The 12,563-nt window shown below is 46.5% G+C and overlaps 1 protein-coding gene across 1 annotated transcript in view; it reads right to left on the bottom strand.

Annotated features, from left to right (window-relative positions):
* The window catches only part of bmal1a (basic helix-loop-helix ARNT like 1a), an 84,775-nt gene that overhangs the window by 15,861 nt on the left and 56,351 nt on the right, over positions 1–12,563 (bottom strand). Inside the window, exons 13-18 of the mRNA XM_083916517.1 lie at positions 9,839–10,085; positions 5,458–5,564; positions 5,101–5,251; positions 4,924–5,003; positions 4,675–4,783; positions 1,948–2,041 (exon numbers count right to left, since the gene is read on the bottom strand). Coding sequence (XP_083772643.1) covers positions 1,948–2,041; positions 4,675–4,783; positions 4,924–5,003; positions 5,101–5,251; positions 5,458–5,564; positions 9,839–10,085 — 788 coding nt within the window. The remainder of the gene's footprint in view (positions 1–1,947; positions 2,042–4,674; positions 4,784–4,923; positions 5,004–5,100; positions 5,252–5,457; positions 5,565–9,838; positions 10,086–12,563) is intronic.

The raw sequence follows: 12,563 nt of genomic DNA, 5'->3' as shown, positions 1-12,563 counted from the left end.
TTTGGATAGTGTAACCTGTGTAGGAGAAGATCTGCCCCAGATTAAAGTATTCACCCATTATAATGTGACTGTCAGCGTTTGGGATTTTTGCCTCGTAAAAAACTGTTCATTGTCCCAGGTGGGCGCATACACCAAAACTAAGACCACTGGTGTGTTCTGGAGTGTGCCCGAAACTATTACATAGCAGCCGTCAGTATCTAGGATTACATTTGTTGGCTCAAACAGGACCCTTTTATGAATGATGATAGCTGCCCCTCTAGCTCTATCTGTAAATTTGGAATGGAATAAATGGCTCACACACACCCTCTAAATATTTGGGGTGTCAGCTGATTTGAGATGTGTTCCCTGCAGAAACATCACAACCCCCTTAAGGTGCTGTAACTGTGTTAAGACCATACCGATTTTTATAGCATTGTTCATGTCCTTAGTATTCCAGGAAATCAAATGCACTCCAGTACCTGTCTTTACAGCATTAGCCATAGGAACAATAATAATAAGTTAGAATGACACTGTATGACCCAAAGTATTCTGTAGTAGTGGAGGAAGAGAGTGGGGAGGAAGGGTAAAACAGAAAAAAAAAAAAAAAAAAAGGGAACAATTCAATAACGTTGTGACCAATCTGAGGGCTATTCCCATGGGAAAAAAAAACATCATCTGAGCTCTGAGTAACTTCGGAAGCAAAGAGATCTGCCACCTCCCTGCCGTACCTGTCCCAGATTGCGTCTACCCCTTCCGGATGGAGTCTCCACTCTCTGAGGGGTGGCTTTTGGCGGGACAGGAGGTCTGCCACAGTGTTCTGCACACCTGCACATGGACAGCCCTCAGGCTTAGAAAAGGGGGGAATGCACATGGGAGGAGCCGCTGGGACACTAGCAGGCTCTGCTTTGATTTGGTGGCCTCGGTGGTTGATATGATAGACTGTGGAGGTTATGTCTGTCCAGATGACAAAATGCCAGTCTCTCAGAACTGGAAGGAAGTGCCTGAGCACTGCAAGGAGTTCCAACACATTTATATGCTTCAGCCTCTGCTTGACTGCACTACTGAACCCCAGCCAGACAGGGAGGCGTCTGTCTCTACAACCTCCTGACAGGAGGCGATTATCCCTAAGGGCGAACCCGTGATCAGGTGCTGGTCATCCTCAACCGCCCACCTGAATGAGGATGGGAGTAAGGGGCAACGGGTACTGCAGAGGACCTTGGGCTGGGAGGGAGCAAGAGTGCACTCCGCCAGCCTGCGAACAGCTGCCTAGCCGGGTCAACCTGTAAACTTAAGTGCCAGGGCCTGCTAAGCAGCTGGGCGGAATGTCTGGCCTGGTACCACCGGAAGTGAGCGGAGGGTCCTACAACACATCACCGACAGGGGGGGGACTGTGCCAGCAACACCTGGCGGCGTGCCAACCTTAAAGTCGAAATATCTTGTCAAATTTACAACTTAATTGTCTCCATACACCTGAACTGGGGAAAATAGACTGCACAGAGCACATATTCAACCAGTCATCTTCTGAAATAACAAGTCCATTTTCCTTCTCACATTCAAATCTAATCTTATTTGTGGAGGCTTTCTTAGTGGATTGCATGCTTGAGTATATGTTTGTTCTTATTTTTAAACATATCAGTAAAGATATCAATTATGTTGGTATCCCTTTGGTTGCCAACTTTAATCTCATTATCACAACAGGCCTAGGTTTGTATGTACCTAAAAAAGTCCCATTTCTCCAAACCATATCTATCTGAAATTTTCTTAAAGCTATCCAATTGTCTCTTCGATGAAATTTAACAATAGGAAGTAATGGAATACAATGTACCAGTGCTCTCCCATCAATCGTTGTCTGTTTGAATTCTTGGTCAAAAGTAACCCTGCTATCAAACCCCACCTAATAACACTGTGTGTGTGTGTGTGTGTGTGTGTGTGTGTGTGTGTGTGTGTGTGTGTGTGTGTTTGTTATACCTTCTTGCCCCCTGGGGAGCAGGTGTCAGGTGGAGGGGTGCTGGTGATGTTCAGGGGGCTGGAGCCACAGCTGGAGGGGGAGGAGCCTCGAATCCTGATAGAGACACGGGGTGGCAATGACTCTGAAATACACTTTACATTTTCCCAATTCTTAATTTCCTGATTATCATAGTCTTTCACTTGGAAAACGTGTGACCTAAATGCAACGATTTATAACACTGTGGATATAACACACTTAACCTGACTCATCAGAAGTTTAAAAGAGATTGGACAACATTTGGTGAAGTTACAACAACTTCCTGTTTTCATGGCGAGAGGCGTAATTTTGGCACCATTCATCATCCTCATAAGGTTAAAATTCAAACACTGAGTATCGTTTGATCAGACATGCATTCAGATGGCCCATTTCTGAATACAATGAAATAAATACATTTTTCAGCACCCCTGACTGATTTGTGAAGTTTTGGTGAATATGATAAAGCTTCCAAAAAGGCGATTCATTTTACATAAAAATGAGTACAGAGCAATTTAAATAGGGCCTTCGCTGGCCTGACTTTCAGTCAGTGCTCAGGCCCTAAAAATAATAAAACTTACATAGATTTATGTAGCGCCTTTCAAGGAACCCAAGGACGCTTTACATACGTGGGACATACAACCAAACAGAACACATCCAGGGGCCAAAGCCTTGGTGAATTGGATATTTTTGAGAGCAGATGTAAAGGTTATCACGGTGGAGGGGTTGTAGGTGTGTGTGGGGAGAGAGTTCCAGAGGGTGGGGGCTGCCACGCTGAAGGCTCCCTCCCCAAATGTTCACAGGTTGGTGCTAGAGAGAGCAGACCTGAGTCTGATGACCGCAGGTTCCCGGATGGGGTATGTTGGTTGAGGAAGACGGATAAGTACTGGGGGGAAAGGGCATGGAGGCATTTGTAGGTCAGAAGGAGGATTTTGTATGTGATGTGAAACTTGACTGGAAGCCCCGAACACGACTCTGTTGCAATAACCCAGTCTAGAGGTGATGAAAGCATGGATGAGTGTCTCTGTAACAGAGTCTGAGAGGGAAGGTCGGAGTCTGGAGATATTTTTGAGGTAGAAGAAGGTGAATTTGGTGACTGATTTGATGTTTGACTGGAAAAAAAAATTGGAATCAACACAGGTTGCGGATTTTGGGACTCTGTAGCAATGAGGTGGTTGTTTATGATTTTTGAAGGCAGTCTCTGTGCTGTGGTGTTTTTGTTTTAGAGCTCATGGTTGGACATATAAACTGAGGCCATGTGAATTGAAGGTTGGATAGGGCTGGTCACACACAGATTTTACGAACCAGAATGTAATAGTGCGTTTAGACCGCTGCATGGGCACGGAGCCCAAAAAAGTGAAGAGGATGGCATTATGGTCACAAACAGCTAGGTCTAGGCACTGTAGGTGGGAGGGAGGTGAACCAGTGGAATCTGGTGTGGGTGGGAATTTTGACATGTTGTGTGCTATTGAGGCAGACCAGCAGTGACAGGAATTCAGCAGCAAATTTAGAGGTGCTGGAGTCCACATGTATGTTAAAGTCACAGAGGAGGAATGTGGATGGAGATCTGGAGCAGACTGAGGTTTAGGGGAACCCAGCCAGTTTGAACACACCACACTCAAATGAGGTGATATTGGTTACTGGGAGTTCTTTGACAAGCAAGTCAAGGGGCTTCTGAATGAACACATAGCCAGGAGGTGTGGCTTGGTTAAATGCCAGAAAGTCCTGCTGAGTTGTCCATGTCTCAGTCAAACATATGATGTCCATTCCTGTCCGTTATGATATCATGGATGAGCAGGTATTTATTGTTAAAGGAGCGAGTATTCAGGAGCCTCAAAGTAGCCGTGTTGGTGGAAGATGCTGTAAAAGGCGACAAGGAAGTAACAAAACTGTCAACACAGACGAGGGACCTTTAGATTGCCAGTGCTCACGTGAGGTTTTTTGGATGACTCTGTGGTACAGTCCTGTCAGACAGTAATGAGGAAACAGCAGTATCGGAGTCCACAAACATGCGTTGGGAGGCCCAGTGTAAATAGCGGAGGTGAGGCCAGAGGTCGAGAGAATTTATGACAGCAAGGCAATTAGGAGGGGTGTGGCTGAGGAGGTTCAAGAGGTCAAAGGAAGAGTTTATAAGGAGTACCATTTCGACAGCCGCGAAGAGCCGGTTAGCAAATGACACCGCTAGTTGGGGGAGAGATGCCAGAGATAGGACATAGTCAGGCAGAGAGGAGCCTTATGAAGTATTCCACAGAAGTTTGCGTACATCACAGGTTAATGGTTACCTAGGCTAGTCGCTTTAGACTGACAGCCGCCCGTCAGCATAGGCTAGCAGCTGATCGATAGTTAGCAAGTAGAAGCTGAGCAGCAGAGTGGTTGAGTACACAAACGCAGAGGTGAACAAACTTCATACTAAAATGTAATTAATGATTGCGGAGGAAAATAGTCGAAAAGATAGCAAAAAACACAAATTTACCACAGATTGAGTAGCAGCGAAATACACGCCTGCTTCTTCTCATATCTGGGGTTTTTCGGTTTTATTACTGCTATTATTGCTACTATTCATATAATTCTATCATACCTACTGCCATAATTATTAATAGTCGTGTTTTTATTATTTATACAATTATTATCAATCTAGTAAATCCACTGCCATTATTATTGTTATTCCTATCCATAACTATGATTAATCTTAGTCTGATTTCTTCTGCTCTCACCTCTGGATCTCCATCACCTCCTCTGCAATCATGCGTCCAATTTTGCCGGCTCCTGCTCTTGTGCCACCAGGGATGCCAGGGACTGTCTGCAGTGCTCTCCTCCCTCCACCTACCAATCACCAGTAAAGAGGAAATGGAAATTTCATTCATTTTGAGCAATAAATGATTTACAGTGCGTTTTTTTCGTTTTTTTTACAAATCAGCCAAACTTGAAGGAGTGGTGTGCATTTGTCTTAAGTAGTAGTTTACCCTCTGAGGTGAGAACACTATCCATACTCTGTGGTGAGGCAGCAGATTGAGGGTAATCTGCTCCTTCCATCATAGGACACCTGGAGATATTAACACACATGTGAAAACGTTTGGATATTTCACAGCTAACAATGTATTTGATGAGATGTAGAGGTGTGCATGTTCTTGTGAACTTACGACACAACAGTGTTGGTGGAGACTATGTACTCCACCTCCTTGGTCCAGGGGTTCATGAAACTGAACCATCGGCTCCTCAGTATGATAAACGAGCCGTCTTTGATCTTGAATTTGTAACAGTTGGTGTTGATCTTCTCTCTCATCTGCAGCACTGTGGACAGTACCACCAGAGTGGTTAGTCAAAATCTATCAATTCAATCTATTTGTCACATTAAATCCTACAAGGTACAATTCCAGTGAAATTAATCCAGTCAGCTCCTTATGTGCATGATTCACAGAAAGCAGAATGTGGCCGCAAACATACACGTATTAAAGAGGTGACCCATGAAGTGATGTAGTCTATTCAACAGCAGGTACCTTGTCTGTGGCACTCTGCCAGGTGGCCAATGTCATCCTGGTGGAAATACTCATAGAAGGAGGTTCCCAGCAGCTCCTGGGGCAGGTAGGCTAGGATGGCTGTGGCTCTGGAGATTCAGACACAGAGAATGATTTTATTTGGAACTGCTGGTGTGCGGGTCCTCACAACCAAAGAAAAAAGCAAAGAAGTTGTCACCATGTTGATCCGCAGAACAAAAAAAAATGTTTTTCAAGGTCATTAATTAATAAATTCCAGTTGGCCACATTTTCTAATAAAGATCAATCTTCCAATACAGAAGTGCCAAAAACTGCAGTTCTATGAGTGTCCACTAGGGGCAGGTTTCATATTAGAGCAGTTTCTCATTGACCCCGCATAATAAAACATATTTAAGGCCTGGTACAAAAAAAAAAATTCTAGTCTGTATGTTTAGGTCATATCTCCATGTCAACACTGAGGCAGGTGATTTTTTTGGACCAGGCTAGCTTTTCTGTTATTGGAGGTTAACGTTTATGAATATTTAGGGGTATGGCCTCTTGAGTGACAGCTAGCGGCTGGCCCTCACTTCTCCTCGGAGGTATACGTCAGCCAGATGGACGTATGTCCCTCCCCCCCAACGTCACATAAATGGCCTTTTTTGGTAAGAGGAAATGAGGCGGCGTCAAGGTCTGACAAGATGGCGACTCCCATAGGCGTGGACGATTGAATCAAGTTGAGGGGATGGACTACGACTGAGAGGCTACATCCATCTTATATACAGTCTATGAATTTAAGACATGCGCTGACTTACAGCCAAACAAAGTGGGGAACAAAGTCTACGTGAGTAGCATGTTGCTGCTGCCTGCATCACTGTGTGCATGTTAGTATATCATAGATTGTGCGCATGCTCCGGTCTTTGAGTTTGCTATAAAAACTTTCTTAACTTCTATTCTCCTTTTGTTTGTTCTGTTTCTTCACCCTAACTTGAAGTTCTGCCCTCTACAATGTGGTTACTTTCGCTAGTTTTCGTGTTTCTTTTTGTGCTGTTTTTATCAATTCCGCTTCCACTGGGACATGCTGCCTTTGTTTACTCCGGAGAACAGCGGATCGCGCTAATGCCGGCCAGACCAGATGATATACCACCTGAACTCTGGAGAAAAACACACCGGGGACACAGAGCAACGTCGGGGCAATAGAGGAGGGTCGAGACGGGAAGGGCTAATGGAGAGTAGAAGATTTAAGCCGTGTCTCCCCTTTGTTGTTATGGGAAATGTACGGTCTCTGTAAATCAAAATGGATTAACTAACGGCGCTCACGCCGAGCCACCAGGTGTACCGTGAGTGCAGTCTGTTGTGTTTCACGGAGACATGGCTGCACGGGGACATTACAGAACAGAACGTCTCCGTGAATGGCTTCCACACCATTCAGGCTGACCAGGACTGCACCGAGAGCGGTAAGTGGAAAGGGAGGGCGCTTGCTGTTCTAGTAAACAGCAGATGGTGTAATCCTGGTCATATCACCGTTACAGAACAGCTCTGTAGCCCGGATGTTAAACTGCTGGCCGTTGGACTCCATCCATACCATCTGCCTGGAGAATTACCGCATTTCATCACTGTTGTTCTGTACATCCCTTCCTCTGAAAACCTGACATCTGCCTAGAGCATCAGATACACTATCATCTTCAGACATACAGACTCAACACCCCAGTGGCCTTATCATCATGTCGGGAGACTTTAACCACGTCACCCTGGATAGAGTTCTGCCGACATTCCAACAGTACATGAGCTGTCCTGCTAGAGAGGAAAGAACTCTTGACCTGATGTATGCTAACATTAAGGATGCATACATCTCCTCTTCTCTTCCCCCTCTGCACAGGTCAGATCAGAACCTGGTTCACCTCAAACCCGGCGATGTGCCTCTGGTGAAGAGGAAGCCTATGTCCACAAGACTGCGAGCAGCTGGTCTGAGGAGGCTTATGAGACACTGCAGGGCTGCTTTGAGGTGACTGATTGGCCTGCACTATGTGAGCCACACGGGGAGGACATCGATGGGCTCACTCAGTGCATCACGGACTACATCAATTTTTGCATGGACTGCACTGTCCCAGCTCGGACTGTAAGGGCGCACTCACACTGTCCTTCCGCACCGCGCCCCGGGCTTTAGGGTACTTGTCCCCCCCCTCCCTCTCCCCCCGCTTGCCAGCCCGTCTGTACTCACACTGCCTTGGCCTCAGCCAATGCTTCTTGCCTGCCTATACGTCATCACGTCGTAACACGTCACACGCATTGATGACGTCATCGCAATGCGTTGCTTTGTTTACAAATCTTTCCATAGACCTCTGAGTTTTTGTGCGTCTTGTCGACTGTTTTTGAATATTTTCATCCGACCAAATCTGCAGTAAACACTCCACCTCCGCATCACACCAACGTGAACCTTTCGCCGCCATTGTTGTTGTTGTTAAATGTCCGCGCATGGTCCGTCCTTCTATTTTCTATGTCCGAACAGGCGCATATAAATGACATCAGAACCGCCGTAGGCCTCGTGCTCGTGCTCGTACACGTGCACACGCTCGTGCTTGTACATGTGCAAACGCGCTCTACAAAAGCCCACCTCTCACAGACGTGCCGTGGACGACCAGCTGGACGCAGCTATGCGCGGAGCGGGTGCACCCACACTGGACAAATGCACTAGGCTTTAGCCGAAAAACCTGTTTTGGCCCGGTGCAGAAGGACAGTGTGAGTGTGCCCTAACCTGCTAGGCCACCAATAAACGTTGGATCATGAAGGAACTTAAGGCCATTCTGAATGAAAAGAAGAGAGCATTCAGAGATGGCAACCGTGATGGGGTCAGGAGAGTGCTAGGGGTACTGAAACTTAAAATCAGGGAGGCTTAAGACAATATAGGAGAAAGCGCCCGAACAAACTCCAGCGAAACAACATGAGGAATGTGTGGAGTGGCATGAGAACCATCACCGGATTCCAGAAGACTGTTGGCACAGGGTTGGAGGTCCGTGTGGACCAGGCCAATGAGCTGAACCTATTTTTCAATAGGCTCAATAATGCGGCCCTTCCCCCACAAGACTCTGCTACTGCCGGCACCTCAACTAATGCCACACTACCTCCCCCTACTCCTCCTCCTTACAGACCCCTTGTCTGCCCCTCACCACCGCACTTCACACCTACCTATTCCACCCCTCCCCCCTGCTCTACATCATGTCTTCCACAAACTGATGACCTCAGCCCTCCCCCAACGGACACCTCTACAGTGTCCTTCACGCCTGACCTGGTGAGAAGACAGCTGACGAGACTCCACTCTGGCAAAGCTACAGGCCACGATGGCCTTTTTCCAAGGGTGCTTAAAGCCTGTGCCCCCCAGCTGTTTGGAGTACTGAGTCAAGTCTTCAGCCTGAGCCTGCACCTCCAGAGAGTCCCTGTGCTGTGGAAGATGTCCTGCCTCCTGCCTATGCCAAAGACGCTGCATCCCAGTGGCCCTTTCTCTTCACCTCAGACTTCAACTAGTCCTGCCACCTACAGAAGTTTTCTGATGATTCCGAGAATCTGAGCAGCGGGGGCGGTGTTGCAGTCGCTAGACCAAACTGTTGTTTCGAAAAGAGAGCTGAGCCGAAAGGCAAAGCTCTCGATCTACCAGTCAATCTTCGTTCTTATCCTCACCTATGGTCATGAAAGCTGGGTCATGACCGAAAGAACGAGGTTGCGGGTACAAGCGGCCGAAATGGGTTTTCTCAGGAGGGTAGCTGGAGTCTCCCTTAGAGATAGGGTTAGAATCTCAGCCATCTGTGAGGAAATCCTCTGCTCCTTTGCGTTAAAAGGAGCTAGTTGAGCTGGTTCGGTCATCTGGTAAGGATGCTCCCTGGGCGCCTCCCTAGGGAGATGTTCCAGACACTTCCAGCTGGGAGGAGGCCTCGGGGAAGACCCAAGACTAGGTGGAGAGATTGTATCTCCACACTGGCCTGGAAACGCCTTGGGATCTTCCAGTTGGAACTGGTTAATGTGGCCCGGGAAAGGGAATTTTGGGGTCCCCTGCTAGAGCTGCTGCCCCCGGGACCCGATCCGGATAAGAGGTTGAAGATGAGTGAGTGAGGGATATTATATTACATTATTAGTGAAGTTATTACATTATTGTCTATTAAAAATCTATTCAATTTTCAGGCGTTTTTCAGGAAATTATTACATTGTAGGTGCTACATCTTCAATATTGTGCCCAGAAAGCACAAAAATGTTATTTACATGTATCATTAGAAAACTAAAATGTCAACAGAGGAAAATCGAGGAAATGCTAAGGACTTGATGAAGGACATGATGATTTAATATTCCCATCAAACAAATAATTAATTTGTCAGTTTGATCCAAGATGAACCCTGCTAAACGCTCTTTTGTGTCTCACCTTTGGTCAACGAAGACAAACTTGCCGTCGATGGCGTGTCGGGAGACGTACTCTGTAGGCTTCACCCTGATGTCTGCCAGGCTGGGTTGGGGGACGATGTGGGGGTGCAGACGACCAATGGCTACCAGGCAGCTCAGATTGCAGCCCTCGTTGTCCGGTTCGTTATCCTCATCAAGACCCATCTTGGTGGGTGGCCAGCTCTTTAGGTAGCCTGTGCTGTGGATGGTGCAGAAGCTCTTACGGTCGGCTGTGATGAGGGGAGGGGTGGGGCAGACAGACCAGGTTACAGGTTAGAACTGGAAATGGTCTGGATTCTTACAGTTCAGTGAATTAGATATGAATTAGGATTATAAAACCAGCCCTTATTGGTTGATGACATTTTAAACTGTTAAAAAAGAAAAGTGGAAAGTGGATTGAGAAAGCACATTTAGGATTTATAATAGACTTAGAGACTTGGATTTCTCTTTATGGATCCTTTGGGATGAACTCAAGGACCGCTAGGAAATTGAGTTTCACATAAATGGCCTTTTATGGTAAGAGGAAATGAGGCGGAGTCAAGGTCTGACAAGATGGCGACTCCCATAGGCGTGGACAATTGGATCAAGTTGAAGGGATGGACTACGACTGAGAGGCTACATCCATCTTTTATACAGTCTATGATTTTAAGACATGCGCTGATTTACAGCCAAACAATTAGTGGGGAACAAAGACTATGTGAGTAGCATGTTGCTGCTGCCTGCATCACTGTGTGCATGTTAGTAAATCATAGATTGTGCGCATGCTCCGGTCTTTGGGTTTGCTATAAAAACTTTCTTAACTTCTATTCTCCTTGTGTTTGTTCTGTTTCTTCACCCTGACTTCTGTGAAGTTCTGCCCTCTACAATGTGGTTACTTTCGCTAGTTTTCGTGTTTCTTTTCGTGCTGTTTTTATCAATTCCGCTTCCACTGGGAAATGCTGCCTTTGTTTACTCCAGAGAACAGCGGATCTCGCTAATACCGGCCGGCATAGCGGCCAGACCAGATGATATACCACCTGAACTCTGGAGAAAAACACACCGGGGACACAGAGGTGGGAAGCAACGTCGGGGCAAGAGGAGGGTCGAGACGGGAAGGGCTAATGGAGAGTAGAAGATTTAAGCCGTGTCTCCCCTCTGTTGTTATGGGAAATGTACGGTCTCTGTAAATCAAAATGGATTAACCACGGTACACCTGGTGGCTCATGCCACCAGGTGTACCGTGAGTGCAGTCTGTTGTGTTTCACGGAGACATGGCTGCACAGGGACATTACGGAACAGAACTTCTCCGGGGATGGCTTCCACACCATTCGGGCTGACCGGGACTGCACAGAGAGCGGTAAGTGGAAAGAAGGAACAGCTCTGTAGCCCGGATTTTAAACTGCTGGCCATTGGACTCCGTCCATACCATATGCCTGGAGAAATCCTGCATTTTCATCGTTGTTCTGTAGATCCTTTCCTCTGAAAACCCGACATCTGCCGAGAGCATCATATACACTATCATCTCCAGACTACAGACTCAACACCCCAGTGCCCTCATCATCATGTCGGGAGACTTTAACCACGTCACCTTGGATAGAGTTCTGCCACAGTACAGTCCGTGAGCTGTCCTACCAGAGAGGAAAGGACTCTGGACCTGATATATGCTAACATTAACTTGGACTTCTCTTTATTGATCCTTTGGGATGAACTAAAGGAACGCAAGGAAATTGAGTTTCCAGCAGCTTACAAAAACACAAGGGAATAAATACAGAAAGTTGAAAAAAAAAACAATAAACAGTAAGCAATAAACTCTTAATCAAATATATATGAGGTAGATGTAAGAATACAGGTCAAATAAAATTCACAGAAAATTAAATCTAAAATCAAAAGTTAAATGTAGAGAAAATTAATCAGATAAAATATAAAATATGTATGACTGTATATGACAGGAATGAGCAGTAAGATAAAATTATTGCACTTAAGTGGTGGATAAAGTTATTGCAGAAAAAAGAAGATAAGTGTCCAGGTATGTAATAGTACAATTTTAATTGCACAGTGAGTGGCTCCCACTCCTTCCCTTCTGTCCTCTTCATTTACTCCTCCCCCAAGTGAGGAGTTGTAGAGTGTGATGGCCTGAGGAACAAAGGAGTTCTTGAGCCTGTTGGTCCTACACTTGGACCTGGACCTTACAAAATCAATGACCAGTTCCTTCGTCTTGGAGGTGTTGAGCTGTAGGTGGTTAGTGTGGCACCAAAGAGCAAAGTCCCCCACCAGACTCCAATACTCCTCCTCTCTGTCACCCCTGATACATCCCACGGTGGCTGTGTTATCGGCTTACTTCTGTATGTGAAACAGCTTCGAGTTGTACAGGGTGAAGAGAAGAGGAGCCAGCACTGTGCCCTGAGGGGCTCCAGTGCAGCTGACCACCGTATCAGATGTGGTGTCCTTCAGCCTGACATACTGTGGCCTGTCAGTGAGGTAGTCTCTGACCCAGTCCACCAGATAGGGGTCCACTTTCATCCTGTTCAGTTTGTCTTGAAGTATAGGGGGCTGGATGAGCCGCTCCAACGTCTTCATTAGGTGTGAAGTGAGTGGCTGTCCTTAGCTTCCCTCACACAGTGTTTCACCTCCTGCTGTGCTGCCTTCATGGGCTCCCTGTCCCTGCTCCTGAAGGCATCCTTCTTCTTGTTGACGACAGCCTTAACTTGCCGCGTTACCCATGGCTTGTT

This window comes from Echiichthys vipera (genome assembly GCF_963691815.1).
Source record: "Echiichthys vipera genome assembly, chromosome: 7".
In the NCBI taxonomy this organism is placed as follows: Eukaryota; Metazoa; Chordata; class Actinopteri; order Perciformes; family Trachinidae; genus Echiichthys; species Echiichthys vipera.
The sequence above is the reverse complement of the archived record's forward strand: the minus strand, read 5'-3'. Positions and strand labels throughout refer to the sequence as shown.